This window comes from Jaculus jaculus, chromosome 2 (assembly GCF_020740685.1).
Source record: "Jaculus jaculus isolate mJacJac1 chromosome 2, mJacJac1.mat.Y.cur, whole genome shotgun sequence".
Taxonomy (NCBI): Eukaryota; Metazoa; Chordata; class Mammalia; order Rodentia; family Dipodidae; genus Jaculus; species Jaculus jaculus.
The window spans coordinates 3,526,089-3,542,984 of NC_059103.1; the positions used below are offsets into that span (position 1 = coordinate 3,526,089).

Sequence of the window (16,896 nt, forward strand, 5' to 3'; positions counted from 1 at the left end):
GCCCCTACCCTGTGGCTAGTCTTAAGCCCTTATCCCAAGAGCACTGCTGGATGTATAGGGCTCCTGGGCACACCTGAGCCCCTACATTGCCTCACAGGAACCCCCAGAACAGAGGCAGGTGCCTCTCCCAAGAAGGTGGGAAAATCCGCAGGAAAGTCCCAAGTCTTCCTGGTTGATTGAGTCCCTTCTCAGCTGGAGGGTCCTCATGTCACCCAAGCCCATTCCCAGTCTTTTCCCAAGAGGGTGGGCTTCATCAGAGGTGCCCCTTCCAATGCCAGCCAGATCAGCACCTCTCTACATCAGAGAGGCCCACTTCCCTCTGCCCTGGGTCTCCCACCAGCTCCTTGGCTCAGGGACACAGGATCTGACCGCAGGGCTACTGGCTCTTCTCCAACACCGCCCACACCACCCATTCGTCACCCTTCCGGACACCCAGGCTTGTTTCCACTGTTCCAGCGCAACGGCCCATCTTGCTCTAGACCACTGTGACAAGAACCGCTCAATCCAACAGTGGGTCCCTCTATTCACAGCCCCTCTACCATCATAGGCAGTATTCCCCACACGGGATCCACAGAGTTTCTATTTTCTTGGACCACCTGGACCACACTGCCCTTAAGAAGTGGCAACCCTGAGCACTCCTTGGGCCTCTTGTGCCCAGCAACCTATGTCTGGCACGCAGCCAGGACCCAAGGAAAGCATTTAAGTGGTGGCTTGGTGGCCCTCCCCCCTGGGACAAGGACTAAAAGGTATGTGCATCCTATAGGCCAGCAAACCTGCCAGACCGATGGTCCAGGCGGGAGTGGGCCAGCAATCTCTAGCCCATGAGTGTTAGGGCACCAGGCCCCAATCCCAGAACTACTGATCCCAGGGCAGCCAGCAGCAGCCTGTTTTCTGAAGCTCCCATGGGAGACAAGGTCCCCTGGAGGCAGCCACAGCAGCAGGGACAGGCGGCAGCCACCTGGTGGGAAAGCATCCTCTTAGAGCTCAAAGATCTTGTTAATGGACTTGTTAACAGACCTCCCACTGCAATGTGCAGGGAAGCAGCTCTGGGGACTCTGTCTGATGAGGATTCAGGCCATAAAACTCAGACTTACGGAGCAAACAAATAGCTGTGTCTCAGGCTGGCAAGGGCTTGCCTTGCAAGCACGAGGACCTGAGTTCGATCCCCAGAACCCACATAGTAAAAGAAAGAAAGAAAACAGCACAAACGTCTGGCCAGACAAGCCGGTAGGACACAGCCTGCCAGTCCAGCAAACGTGGTAATTTCTAAGCCCACGAGAGACCTTGTCTCAAGAAAGCTAGGTAGTACCTAAGGAATGACACCCAACGTTGGCCTCTGGTCTCTACATGCATGCACACGTGTGTCCACACACCCACACACATACAAAGCTTTCAGGCTTAAGACTCGTGCTTTGGGTGTTAATGGAATGAGGCCTCAACTAATGACAGCCCCTTGCAGAAACCCCTAGAATGCCTGGAATTAAGAGATGTGTGAGCCAGGCGTGGTGGCGCACGCCTTTAATCCCAGCATTTGGGAGGCAGAGGTAGGAGGATTGCTGTGAGTTCAAGGTCACCCTGAGACTGCATAGTGAGTTCCAGAACAGCCTGACCAAGAGTGAGACCCTACCTCGAAAAAAACCAATAAAAAGAAAAAAGAGAGAGAGAGAGATGTGTCGAACAAATACAGAAATGGACAGGACAGGCTTGCTTGGAGGGGTGCATGTAACTATAGAGCACTATCCTTTAATTTCTACCCTTGTCTGTGGCGTAGTTGGAAGTGTGGGGTACACATGGAAAATAAATAAATTTCTGACCTCAAAAATCCGTAAAGCCAGCATGGTGGTGCACACTCAAATCCCAGCACTTGGGGAGTCCAAGGCCAGCCTGGAACTAGAGTTCCAGGCCAGACTGGGCTACAGAACCTACTTAGAAAAAACAAAAAAGTAAAAATAAATCAGGAGGGCTAGAGAGATGGCTTAATGGTTAAAGCACTTGCCTCCAAAGCCAAAGGACCCTGGTTTCTATCCCCAGGATCCACATAAACCAGATGCACAAGGTAGCACGTTCCTCTGGAGTTCGTTCGCAGTGGCTGGATACCCTGGCATGCCCATTCTCTCTCTCCTTCTCTCTCCCTCCCCCCCAATAAATAAATGAAAATGAAAATAAATAAAAATGATTTTAGAAAAGAAGGAACTTCAATTTGTTCCACAAGTATGAATGCCCCCAAGTCACCCACTCAGAGAGCACCCACAAAGTAGCCCCAGGAATAGCAAACTGATCTGAGTGGGGTGAGAGAAGCCGCCCTCAAAAGAATAAAGACTGGTTGGGTGTGGTGTCACCCATCTTCAGCCCCTTTAACCAGAGAGGCAGAGGGAGGAGGACCACTGTGAGTTCTGGGTCAGCCTGGACTGCAGCGGGCCACCTCAAAAAAAAGGAAAGGAAAGGACAGAAAAGGAAAGAAAAGAGAAAAGAAAGAAGAGCCTAAGCCTTACCACAGCAGCTCTGTGGAGAGGAAGAAAACACTGCCCACTTAGAGAAGCAGGCGCGCCCTCGCCATGCCCAGCCAACCCACCATGCCCAGCACACACCCCAGCATCCTGGACTCCAAGGTGACATCGACATTGGAACTAACACACAGAACTTTCTGAAGATGTCACAACCATTCGTGGACTGGGGAAAAGGCTCAGTGGTTAAAGTTGCTCGCTTGCAAAAACCTGATGGCCTGGGTTCAATTCCCCAGTACTCACATAAAGCCAGAAGCACCAAGTGGACCATGTGTCTGGAGCTCATTTGCAATAGCAGAAGCCCTGGTGCATCCATTCTCCCTCCCCCCCCCAAAGTAAATATAAATATTTTAAGAAAGAATTTTCTGCAGATGCCACACCTGCTCCCAAGGAAGTAAAACATCTGGGTATGGTGGCAGATGCCTCCAACTCCCCATATCCAGGAGGCCAAGACAGGAGGGTTGTGAGTTCCAAGTAAACCAGGGCTACAGTGAAAATAAAACCTGTTTTCAGTGCATGGAAATGTCACCAGAGAAACAGAATGTCTGAAAAGAACTGAATGGGTATTCCAAAGTCAAAAGCTACAATTTTGGAAATATGAAATTCATTACAGGGACCTAAAAGTTGAATGGGTAAAATTAAGAGTGTTAATTTAGTGCTGGGAGATGGCTCAATGGGTAAAGTATCTGCTATGCAAGCATAAACAAGGGCCTGGCTTTGGATCCCCAGTAGCCATGTAAAAGCCAGATGTGGTGGCATGTGTCTGTAGTCCCAGGGCTGGGGAGGTGGAGACAGGAGGCCCGGGGCTCACTGGCTAGCTAGTCAAGCTAAATCTGTGAGCTCTGGGTTCAAAGAACAAGACAGGAAGAGGTGGAGGAAGACACACAGCGTCATCTCTGGGCTCCACAGGTTTACGCACACCCACACACATGACAGAGAGGCAGAGAAGTTAATCTGAATAGAAAGGAAAACCAACAGAAGCCTGTCACATGGTCAGAGCTGGCTGGGAAGAATTACTTGGAGACAGAGTGGCTGATGACAGAGATGCACACGCCCGAGACACTGGATGGGCACCACCTAGAAGGAAGCCCACGCTGAGGACATCACAGACGCTGAAGACAGACAAGATAGAGTTACACCCGACAGAGCAGCAGGAGAAATTTGCCCGGCTATAATTAGAAGTAACTACAATGATGTCTCTTCATACGGCTTCCATTCAGTTTTCTACTAGAGAGCCCAGCTTGGGGAATTAGATATGAAAAATAAATAAGAGGTAAATATATGCATATATATATTTATATGTGAAGCTATCTGTGATCTAATTGATGAAGAAGTAAAACCTGGGCTGGAAAGATGGGTTAGTGGTTAAGTGCTTGCCTGTGAAACCTAAGGATCCTGGGTGAAGGCTCGATCCCACAGGACCCACTTTAGCCAGATGCACAAGGGGGCGCACACATCTGGAGTTCCTTCCTCTGCAGTGGCTGGAGGCCTTGGCATGTCTATTCTCTAGCTGCCTCTTTCTCTCTGTGTCTGTTGCTCTCAAATAAATAAACAATAAAAAAACTTTAAAAAAAAAAAAAAAGGAAAACCACTTCTACAAAGGGCATGAGCTAGGATAGAAACTCCTACAGAATTTAAACACAAAACCCATCAGGAAGCTGGGCGTGGTGGCGCACACCTTTAATCCCAGCACTGGGGAGACAGACATAGGAGGATCACCAAGAGTTTGAGGCCAGCCTGAGACCACAGAGTGAATTCCATGTCAGCCTGGACTAGCGTGAGACCCTCCCTACCTTGAAGAAAAATAAAACAAAACAAAAACATCAGAATCAACAACTGAGTCCACCATGGTTGTAGGATACAAGACCAGTAAATAAAACTCAACATTTCTGTATCCTAGCAGCAGAAACTATCAAAAGGAAAACAATTTCATTTACAATAACATCACAACAGGATAAATGAGTCATTTAACAAAATAAGTGCAAAACTACCAGCAATTAAAATTACAAACTATTGTTCAATGAAAATGCAGAAGACCCAAAGAATGGAAAACCCATGTTAATCAATCCAAAAAAAAAAAAAAAGTTGTCAATTCCTCAGAAGGATAAAGAGTTACCACATCATCCAGAAATTCTATTCTAGAAGAATTAATAACATTCAAAGCAACACAAACAAAGATTTTAAACCAGGAATGATGGTGCACACCTTTAATCTCAGCACTCGGGAGGCAGAGGTAGGAAGATTGCCATGAGTTCAAGGCCACCCTGAGACTACATAGTGAAACCCTGCCTCGAAAGAATTTTAAAAAGGTTTGAAAATGTCTGTGAACTCATCAGCAAGTAAGATGCGATAGGGGGCTGTAAAACGAAGCACTCTGACATGAGCAGGAGTAAAGTTCCGCCACCTGCTACAACAGAGATGAACTTTGACTGCATTTACAGGGCATGTTAAGAACAAGTAAATCGGGCTGCAGATATGGCTTAGTGGTTAAGGCATTTGCCTGCAAAGCCAAAGGACCCGGGTTTGATTCCCCAGGACCCACGTAAGCCAGATGCCCAAGGGGGTGCATGCAGCTGGAGTTCGTTTGAAGTGTCTGGAGGCCCTGGCGCGCCTATTCTCTCTCTGTGTCTGTCTGCCTCTTTCCCTCTCTTGCTTTCTCAAATAAATTAATTAATTAAATTTAAAAAAAAAAACACTTGTCTTTAAAAAAAAAAGAACAAGTAAATCCACAAAGACAGGAGAGCGGGTGTGGTGGTATAAACTCGGGAGGCAGAGGTGGGAGCATCACCGTCAGTTCGAGGCCACCCTGAGACTACATAGTGGATTCCAAGTCAGCCTGGGCTACAGCGAGACCCTACCTCAAAAAAAAAAAACATTAAAGAAATGGTTGGTTAGGGCTCAAGCATTGGAGGTTATGAGAAGAAACTACAATGGGTGTGGGTTTCCTACTAGAAGGATGAGAATGAACTGCAGTTAGAGGCAATGGGTGCTACACAACTCAATGTGATTAAAAAACACTAAAATGGAAGCCAGGCATGGTGGTGCACGCCTTTTACTCCAGCACTCGGAAGGCAGAGGTCCAAGTAAGCTTGGACTAGAGTGAGGCCCTACCTCACTCTACCTCAAAAAAAACAACAAAATTAACTTATAAATTTGTGAAGGGAGAGAGAGAGAGTGAGTATGGTATGCCAAGGCCTCTTACCACTGCAAATGAACTCTGGATGCATGTACCATTTTGTGCATCTGGCTTTATGTGGGCACTGGGGAATTGAACCTAGAAAGGCAGGTTTTGCAAGCAAGTGCCTTAACTGATGAGCTATCTCTCCAGCCCCATTTTAGTGGTTTATTTTTATTTTATTATTTATTTATTTATTTATTTTTTTTTTTTTTTGGTTTTTCGAGGTAGGGTCTCACTCTGGTCCAGGCTGACCTGGAATTAACTCTGTCATCTCAGGGTGGCCTTGAACTCATGGCAATCCTCCTACCTCTGCCTCCCAAGTGCTGGGATTAAAGGCGTGCGCCACCACGCCCGGCGGTTTATTTTTATTTTAGAGAAAGAGAGTGAGAGAGAGAGAGGAAGAGAAAGGAGAGATAGAAAACTGGCATGTCAGGGCACCTGTGCCACCTAGTGGGCATGTACAACCTTGTGCTTGCCTCACCTTTGTATGTCTGGCTAAATGGGACTTAGAGAGTTGAACATGGGTCCTTGGGCTTTAAAAGCAAGTGCCTTAGCCACTAAGCCACCTCTCCAACCCCCATTTTAGTGGTCTTTTTGGTTTTCTGGTTTTTCAAGGTAGGGTCTCACTCTAGCTCAGGTTGACATACTACATAGCCTCAGAGTAGCCTGGAACTCACAGCAATCCTCCTACCTCTGCCTCCCAAGTGCTGGGACTAAAAGCGTGTGCCATCACACCCAGCAACATATTTTTCTAAACACTAAAAATGTACATATGACAGTACAGTATGTGAATTTTATCACAATAAATCTAATATTTTTAAAACAAAAGAGTCAAACCCAATCAAAAAAATTACATTAAATATTACAAACACTTACAATAGGGCAAATTACAAAAAGGACTTAACTCAATTATAAGCTATCTATACGACATTTGTGCTAAACATAAAGATAAAATGGGAATGAACGGGTAGAAAAAGATATGCCACACTCACACAGCAAGCAGACAAAAGCTGGAGTGACTATGTAGTTAGCACTAGGTAAAACCGACTTTGAAACAAGGTGTATTACCCAGAGATAAAAGGAAACAAGGGCTGGGGCGACGGCTCAATGGTTAAAGGTGCTTACATACAAAGCCTGCCAGCCCGAGTTCAACTCTCCAATACCCACATAAGGCAAGGTGCACAATGTGGTCCATTTGTCTAGAGTTCTTTTTTATTATTATTTAGAGACAGAGAGAGGTGTTTGGTGGGCCAAGGCCTCAGCCACTGCAGTGGAACTCCAGACACTTGCACCACCTAGTGGGCATGTGCAACCTTGAGCTTGCCTCATCTTTGTGCATCCGGCTTACATGGGATCTGGACAGTCAAACATGGGTCTTTAGGCTTCATAGGCAAGCGCCTTAACTGCTAAGCCATCTCCCTTGTCTTGGAATTCTTTTACAGAGGCAAGAGACCCTGGCATGCCCATACTCACTCTCTCAAAAAAAAATGTAGGGCTGGAGAGATGGCTTAGCGGTTAAGTGCTTGCCTGTGAAGCCTAAGGACCCTGGTTCAAGGCTCGGTTCCCCAGGTCCCACGTTAGCCAGATGCACAAGGGAGCGCACGTGTCTGGAGTTCGTTTGCAGTGGCTGGAAGCCCTGGCGCGCCCATTCTCTCTCTTTCCCTCTATGTGTCTTTCTCTCTATGTCTGTCGCTCTCAAATAAATAAATAAAAAATGAACCAAAAAAAATTAAAAAAATATATGTATATGCATATTATGTACGTATGTATGTATGTATGTATATGTGTGTGTGTGTGTATGTATATGTATATATATATATATATATACATACACACACACACATATTTTTAATTTTTGTTTTTATTTATTGATTTGAGAGAGTGAGAGAGAGAGAGGGTGCACACCAGGGCCTCCAGCCACTGCAAATGAACTCCAGACGCGTGTACCACCTTGCATATCTGGCTTATGTGTGTCTTGAGGAATTGAACCTGGGTCCTCTGGCTTTGCAGGCAAGTGCCTTAACTACTAAGCCATCTCTCCAGCCCTCAAATAAATAAAAAATACATTTTTTTAGGAAGAAACACTTCACAATAATGAAGCTCGAGAGAAAGGTTACCAATCAAAACCATGTATGTGCCAGGCGTGGTGGTGCACACCTTTAATCCCAGCACTTGGGAGGCAGAGGTAGCAGGATTGCCATGAGTTCAAGGCCACCTTGAAAATACATAGTGAATTCCAGGTCAGCCTGGGCTAAAATGAGACTCTACCTTGAAAAAACAAACAAACAAAAACGTAGGTACCCAAGAACAGAGCTATAGATTCATAAAGTAAAAGCTGAAAGAACACAAAAGAAAGAAGCAAGAACTCGAGTCGTCGTTGGAGAAGTGAACACTGTCTAACAAACGATGGACCTACACCACGAAAAGAGCAGACATAAGCCACGCGCTGGGGACTGACGGCGATGGAGAACAGTGACCAACGGTGTCAGAGAACACGAGAAGTGTGCACAATTCACTTACTAGGAAGCACTATATATAGCTTCAAATTTAAAAACTTGAAATCAGTGTTTGTTCTCCAACCACAAGCAATTCAATTAGAGATTAATAAAATAGCCAAGCAATTTCCCTCACGCATTTGAACAATAATCCCTTTCTGAATCTTCACTGCACTCAAGTAGAAACAATAAGAGAAACTAGAATGTTTACTGAATAATAATGAAAAGAGGGCAACACATCAAAATGTGTAAGATATGCTGGGTGTGGTGACCAGAAGTGGCTTCAAATTCTACCCGAAGAAAACAGGCAACAAAATAACCAAAGCACAAAAATCAGTAAAAATGAACCGGATGTCATAGAAAATCTCAGTGCCAGGGGCAGGATACCTTCCAGCAAGTTCTGAGCCAAGGGAGTCCCTGGCACCCCCAAAACATTACAGGATATTATGGCCAAAGCTCTTGGTTGCCCCACCAGAACTAGGTGGTGAGACCCTACTGCTGTCCACCACACGGTAAGGCTGCGGCTCACTGAGAAATCAAGCTAGAGCTGCGCTGGAAGCTCCTTCCCTATTCCCTGGCTGTCAGGATGCTGGGAAGATCTATGTAGCCTGTTGCAAGAGAAGAGTCATCGGTGGTGTTCATCAGCGGTGGACCCTGCGAGCTTTACAGCTGGCCAGCTGGGCCAAAAGTACCGACTGCTGCAATGGCGGCACATGTGTTACGGGGGAAACCAGCTGCTCTCGGTTTGGGTTTGAGGGCAGCTCCACTGGAGGGAATTAATGCCTGGTACTGAAAACCTAATCAAAATCCTATGGCTGAGGAGGTCATGAGCCTAGGGGGAAACCACTGTTGCCTGATTAAATACATATATTATGTCCACTAACATGCCCTCTAAATACTTATGTTTATGCCCATGCATTAATGCAACTCTCACTTTTGGCTACAGAGAAGCCTCTCTTTTCAGATGGTGGTCACCACTAGGGTAACTCAAAACGTCACTATAGGAGTAGAGAGGTGGCTTAATGGTTAAGGCACTTGCTGGCAAAACCAAAGGACCAAGGTCCAATTCCCCATTTCAGTTCCCCAGTACCCATGTAAAGCCAGATGCACAAGGTGCCACATACATCTGGAGTTCGTTTGCAGTAGCTAGGAGGCCCTGGCATGTCTATTTTCTCTCCTGTGTGCATATATATATATATATATATATATATATATATATATATATATATATATATATATATATATATATATTCCTAAAATTCACTATGTAGTCTCAGGGTGGCATCGAACTCACAACAATCCTCTTACTTCTGCCTCCTGAGTACTGGGATTAAAGGCATGCACCACCATGCCCAGCACTTTTTTTCAGTCACTATAGTGCTGAGAAGTGACAGTGCAGCCAGCATTCAGCACTGAGACATTTCTATAACATCTTCCAAGGCTCAGGGCCATTGTGGAAGAAGTGGCAGAAAGAATGTAAGAGCCAAGATAAGGAGAGGAGCGCTTACAGTGCCGTCTTCCACACATAAGGCAGCCTCAATATTCAGGAGCTCATAGTGGCTAACACTACCTACGCAAGACCTGCACGATGGCAGAGGAAAAAATGATGGCACTGAACAGGTGTGGGTGAGGCAGTAGGATCACCATGAATTTCAGCCCAAACTAGGGCTACTGAGTTCCAGGTCAGCCTGGGCTAGAGCAATATCCTACCTCAAAAACAAAACTAAACACACACACAAAAAGTTGAAAAGAAGAGATTCAGTGGAGGGGTAATTTGAGGGGTTGGGGGATAAAGGGTAGTGGGAGGGGATGATCATGGTATCTTGTGTTAGCCAGGTGTGGTGGTGCATGCCTCCAAACCTAGCTCTCGGGAGGTAGAGGTAGGAGGATTGCCATAAGTTTGGTTACAACTCATGAGGCTACATAGGGACTTCCAGCTGGGTGTGGTGACACACGCCTTTAATGCCAGCACTGAGATAGGAGGATCACTGTGAGTTCTAGGCTACTCTCTAGGTCTGCCTGGACTACAGCAAAACCCTACCTCAAGAAACCAAAATAATAATAATAATACATGAACATATGCATGGAAGTTGTCAATTAAAAGTTTAAAAAAATTTAAAGTAAAAATGAGGAGCTGGAGAGATGGCTTAGAGGTTAAAGCATTTGTCTGCAAAGCCAAAGAATCCTGGTTTAATTCTCCAGGACCAACATAAGCCAGATGCACAAGGGGGCACATGCACCTGGAGTGTGTTTGCAGTGGCTGGAAGCCCTGGTGCACCCATTCTATCTCTCTCTTTCTCTCTCTCTCTGACTCTTTCTCTCTCTCTCAAACAAATTAATAATAACAATTTTTAAAGTAAACATGAGTATGTATGTTCTTGCCAGATTGCACAAGAGAAGACATGGTTTGTATCAGCAATGAATATGGATACAGCACTACAGACCCTACAGACATTAAAAGGATAATAAGGAAATACGATGAAATATGTGCCCCGACATTCCGAGTGGGGAGAAAACCACTATCTTGGGGCAGCAGGAATAATTTTACAAGTCTCAAGATACTAGAAGAATTGGTGGGGGTTGGAGAAATGCTGAGCAGTTAAGGCACTTGTCTGCAAAGCCAAAGGACCCAGGTTCGATTCCCCAAGACCCATGTAAGTCAGATGCACAAGGGGGCACATGCAACTGGAGTTCATTTGCAATGGCTGGAAGCCCTGGCATGCCCATTCTCTCTCTCTCTCTCTCTACCTGCCTGTTTTCTCTCTCTCTCTCTCCCTCTCTCTCTCTCTCGAATAAATAAACAAAAATAAAAAATAGAATTGTGTGTAAGAGATCCCTTTCCTTAAAAAAAGAATTGGTGGTAAATTTACAGACAAGGGTGAAGACTGGGGAGGATGAGATGCTCACTGGCTGACAAAAGAACGAGGGCAACGGGGAAGGCCTGCAGCTATGTGCACTCGCCACAGAGGAGAAGGTGGTCCTGGAGGGGAGGAAGACATGTTTAAAGCCTGGGACAGGGCTGAAGGGGAGAAAATGTAAGTGGGGGTTGGAGGAAGACAGAGTGAAGGGCAGGAGCCAGAAGCGGGCTCCAGGAGGTGGCACATGCTGGCACAGGGCTTTGATCCGTATGCTGAGAACAGCCTGAGGAACCTACAGGGAACAGGCCTTGCCAGAAGGGGTGGCAACCCCTATATGCTTACGGCTGGGGAAAGGACAGCTGGGGGTCATCGGAGGCGTGGCACCCTGACTCTTGATTATAAACAGATGGAGACACTGGACCGAAGTGAGCCGAGAGTTAATGTCATGACCTCAAGCAGTCTACTGGGACACAGAGGAGGTAAGTCTGTGCCTTCCGACCCCTTGGCCCCTCTGCCTCACTGTTCTCGCTGACCAGACCCCTGCAGTGTAGACCCATTGTGCCCTCCTTTCCTCATCCCTCGGGGACCCCCACACTCAGGGCCCTTCGCCAGCAGCTCCATCTCTCAAGGGTCTGGAGTGGGCTCTGATCCTCAAAATGGTCCCTGAATCTCCTAAGGTGCCAAGCACAGGGCCGTGATTTTGTGTGTGTGCAGAGGTGCACGTATGTACACTGTATGTGGATGCTAGAAGCCAACCTTGGGCGTCAGTCCTTGGACACCATCCAACCTTTTGTTTGTTTACATCCCCCCCACACCCCACACCAGGTAAGGTCTTGATCTAGTCCAAGCTGACCTGGAACTCACAGCGATCCTCTTACCTCTGCCAAGTGAGTGCCAGGATTAAAGCATGCCCCACCACACCCAGCTTTGTTTACAAATATTTTTATTTACTTATTTACTTATTTATTTACTTATTTATTTGAAAAAGAGAATGGGTGCAGCAGGGCCTCTTACCCCACACCCATGCATCACTCTGTGCATCTGACTTTATGTGGGTACTGGAGAATCAAATCCATGTCAGCAGGCTTTGCAAACAAGTGCCTTTAAATGCTAAGCCATCTCCCCAGCCCTTATCCACCTTTAAAAAAAATTATTTATGTATGTATGTATGTATGTATTTGTTTATTTGAGAGATGCGCAGACAGAGAATTGGCATGCCAGGGCCTCCAGCCACTGCAAACAAACTCCAGAATCATGCACCACCTTGCGCACCTGGCTTACATGGTGTGGTGGTTTGATTCAGGTGTCCCCCATAAACTTATGTGTTCTGAATTCTAGGTTCCCAGCTAATGGATATTTGGGAATTATGCTTCCTGGAGGGAGTGTATTGTTGGGGGCCAGCTTATGGGCTTTATAGCCAGTTTCCCCATGCCAGTGTTTGGAACATCCTCCTGTTGCTGCAGCCCACCTTATGTTGGCCAGGGGGTGATGTCCAGCCTCTGCTCATGCCATCGTTTTCCCCTGCCATCGTGGAGCTTCCCCTCAAGCTTGTAAGCCAAAATAAATCTCTTTTTCCCAGAAGCTATTGTTGGTTGGGTGATTTCTACCAGCAATGAGAACCGGACTGCAACACGTGGGTACTAGGGAATTGAAACTGGGTCCTTAGGCTTGGCAGGCAAGCACCTTAAAAAGCTAAGCCATCTCCAAGCCCTTAATTTTTATTTATTTGTGAGCAGAGAGAGAAGAGAGACAGACAAAAACAATGGGCGCACCAGGGCCTGTAGCCACTGCAAATGGACTTCGGATGCATGTGCCACCTTGTGCACCTGCCTTTACGTAGGTACTTGGAACCGAACCCAGGTCATTGGGCTTTACAGCCAAGCACCTTAGTCCCTGACCCATCTCTCCAGCTGCTTTTACTGTGTGTTTTGTTTTGTTTTGTTTCTCGAGGTAGGGTCTCACTCTGGTTCAGAGTGACCTGGAATTAACTATGTAGCCTCAGGGTGGCCTCGAACTCACTGTGATCCTCCTACCTCTGCCTCCCAAGTGCTGGGATTGAAGGCGTGCGACACCACCATGCCCAGCTTCCAGCTGCTTTTTGAGACAGCCTCGCTCATTGGCCCTCTAGAGCTCACCAAGTAGGCTGGACTAGTTAGCTGGCCAGCAAATCCCCGGCATTCGCCTTTCTCCACCTCCCCAGTGCTAGGATCTTAAGAACATGCCACTATGCCCAGCATTCTGGGCATCAAACACGAGTCCTCAGACCTTACTCGCTGATATCTCTCCAGGTCCAGGAGGCTACTCATGCAGCCACAGGGACCGCTCCTAGGGGACATCACTGGCCCTGTCACCAGCACCGTTCTGCTCAGGGCAGGGTTCACTCAAACGGCAAGCGCTATCTCTATCCAGCTCCTCGCCTGGGTTTCCTCATCTGTGGACGAGGCCCACAGACCCCACTTCCCTGCAGCGCCCTAGGCACCGACACTTACCCATCAAGCTCTGCCGCTCCTCCTTCTTGCGGGCCTTCTGCTTGGCCTCCAGCTGCACCACTGACAGCGACGGCCCCGCGGTGGGGCTCGGGAGGGCGCTGGCGGCGAAGCGGGCCAGCAGCCCCAGGCCGCTCTCCTCCAGGCCTGGTGACAGGGCCCGTTCTCGGGCACCCAGCCTATAGCTGCCTCTGGCCTCCTCCTCCTCCTCCTCCTCCTCCAGCTCTTCCTCCTCCTCGTCATCCTCCTCCGAGCTCTCATCTAGCATGCAGAAAACAAGGGGCAAGTCAGAGCCCTGGCCTGGGTACACACTGCCCCCCACGACTCCCCGCCGCCCACCCTGGCCAGAGCACAGATCTGGCTCCCAGCCTCACCCTCTGTCCTCACACCAAGGGCGGCTGGGGTGTTCTCAGCACTGGCCCATAGCCCCTCCCGCCACAGCCTGGAGGCCCTTCACCAAGCAGCCCACAAGGACAGCCCGGGCTAGGGGTGACTCTGGTGACTCTGGGTGTCAGGGTGGGCTTCTGGGAAGACAGCACCAACATGCACCTGTGCTGTGGGCAGGGGACAGACAGACAAGGACAGGAGACAGCGCTCATCACGGCCTCACGCACACACACACACGCCCCGACATAGACATGGAGGCTGAGGGAGGAGGCAGGAAAGAAGGAATGCAAGGCAGAGGAGGGGGTCGGACAGGGGATCAGGCTGGCGGCCAGGGGAGCTGGGCAAGGGGCCTATGGCAGTGTGGCCGACTGGAAGCCTGGAGGCTATTAGCAGGAGAAGGTGGGGTTTGGTTTCTTCAGAATAGGTAGAACCCCCCCACCCCTCCATGGTTTAAACCCAGAGCTCTGGCTCTCCATGCTGGGTAATCTCATAGCACGAGAGAAACCTCCTGCTCACTGGCCTAGCTAAGGGGAGGGTCCGTATAGGGTTCCAGGTAGCAGGCAAGGTGTTGTGGCACACAGGAGCTATCAGGAGTTCAAGACCAGCCTGGGCTGTACAGTGATCCTGTTTCAGCAGAAAAGATGTAGAGTCAGGTCACTGTGTGTCACAGAGGAAAGTCATCTGTGACTCAAAGGGGGGACACTGTAAGCCACCCATGGATCTGAGCTCACAGACGGCCCCAGGGGTAGATGGCCAGCTTACCCTGCAGCAGGGAGAGAAGGCGCCCAAGACCAACCGCTCAGGCCAATAAAGAAACCCAGGCTGAGTCTTCCCTTCGTCCCAGCGATTGGCCCAGCTGGCTCAAGGACTGGCAGCCCCTAGCAGGCTGGATGGCAAGGTTGGCAGGGCAAACAGGACATCGTTCCCTGCATATGACCAAATTCTCTCCTAGAAAGTGAGACCCTCTTGAGGTAAAGACTCACTTCTTCCCTTCCAAGGGAGATGGCCCCGCTGGCCCAAAGGAGCTGCTGAGGGGAGAGGGGTACCAAAGGCCATTCTCCTCCATCACAGGCCACAGCACTGGAAGCCACTGGCCAAGGGTGGGGCACAGACAGGGACTGGACAGCTGCTGTGTCTAGCAAAAAATTTTAGAGGACACGCATACATCCTGGATGGTGGGTTGGACAAGGGAAGATAGGTGGCCAAGAACACGTTCTCCTGCCAAAGCCCTAAGGCACTCCTTGGTTTTAAATAAGCTAGTGGCTGCAAGTGGCAGCCCAGGGGTGCCACTAAGGGCAGAGTTCCAACTGTCCACCAAGCTATGAGAATAAGCCTGGGTTTTTGCTTGGTTGGAAGGGGAAGCGGGAGGAGCTAAGGAATCTGCAACAGGGGGTAGAAAGAGGAAGAGAGAGAGAGAGAGAGAGAGAGAAAGTTGGGTTGTAAGGCAGGAGGCGCTCCCAGAGCGATGGATGAAACAGCTGGGGGCCAGCGGGGCAGGCAGGAGCAGGCAGGTAGTATGCACTTGCGATCATTCACATTGCGACGTCACATGGCTCTGTCTCCGCCCCAGTGGGCCACAGCGGCAAAGCAGGCTAAGTGTAGGCAGACTTTTTCGACAGCGCCTGGGTAACCCCAACATCAGGCCTCCCTGGGGTTGGCCAATTTGGGCAGGATGGGCAGAGGGAAGGGTGATTGGCTGGAATGAGGGCTGGGAATGTCCCCCTCCTAAAAATCCCCTCTGTCCTGGCTGTTCAGGTGTGCAGACTTATAATAATTCCAGAACATGCTTTCCAGGATTCTCAGGCAGTCATCATCAATGGAGAGGCATGAGTGCCTGATCTGGACTTCAGAGGGTTGTTGTGGAAAGCCAAGCAGGCCAGTATCACAGAGCAGGGCATTGAGAGGGCACAAGCCCAGAATGAGTGCCATCTGCCAAGAGGAAACTGGTTGTCCCGGGGCCTCCTGTGGTCCTCTCACAAGCAAAAGTTTCTGGAATTACCTACACCTGTGTCCACAGAGCCTGCCAAGGACAGAGAAGAAAAGTGCCAGCAAAGATACCCAAGAAAATGCAAAAACAAACCCCCCCCCAAAAAAAAAACAAAACAAGAAGAGAAAAACACCCTTATATAAGTATGTATATATAAAAATACGTATGTTGGCTCAGGACAGGGGGCTGGCCACTGCCAACGTTAAGGCTTCCCAAAACCCGATTGCTGCCATACCCGGTGGGGACAGACCCCAAGGGGGGAGGTGAACGGAGGACAGAAAGGAAAAGGGGGTTTTGCCTACCTACGGAGCAACGAGCCCGGCTCGGACTCAAGCTCAGTGACCCGCTACGCCGTCTGCCCTACTCCCAGCCTTCGCTTTGCGTCCAAGTGCAGCGTGAGAGCAAATGCGAGAGACCGAAACAGACACTCAAAGCATCATGGGTAGGGGTCAAGGGTGAAGGGATGGTCAAGCTGCTGGGAGGAGAAAGCAGACACACTAGAAAAGCCAAGCCAATTAAGTGTTTTAGTACCAAAGGGGTAGGCAAGCCCTGTTACCCAAATATCCCTTTTCAGAGACCTCACCAGAGAACTGCTTTGTATTTGGCGCGTGGGGCAGGGGTGGGGGTGGGGTGGGGGGGTTCCAGCCCCGCCCTTCACACCTCCAAACTCCCCTATTTGGGCTTGTCCCTTAGCACTGTTGTGTCCAGTCCCAGGGCTCCTTCCTAGGAGGCCTGGGAATTACTTGCTTCTCTGTGGGGTCTATGCTGGGACAGGAGAGCTCAAAAACATGGGGATGGGACCGTGGTTTTAAGGGCATGTAGGGAGGGGGAGAAGAACCCACCCCTGGTCAGGGGAAAAGGAGATGACCAGACATGGCCACAGAAGGCCCAGGTGGGGAGGGTCTGTGACAGGAGGCTGGTGGCCTCTCTTCATGGCCCAGGTTCTGTCGGCTCAGACGTGGCAGTAGTCCAGGAAAGCTTGAGCACAAAGGTTTCCTGTG

General features: G+C 48.9%; 1 protein-coding gene across 1 annotated transcript in view; it reads right to left on the reverse strand.

The window, feature by feature from the left end:
• The window catches only part of Tnrc18 (trinucleotide repeat containing 18), a 109,736-nt gene that overhangs the window by 16,389 nt on the left and 76,451 nt on the right, over positions 1-16,896 (reverse strand). Inside the window, 1 exon segment of the mRNA XM_045143406.1 lies at positions 13,525-13,782. Coding sequence (XP_044999341.1) covers positions 13,525-13,782 — 258 coding nt within the window.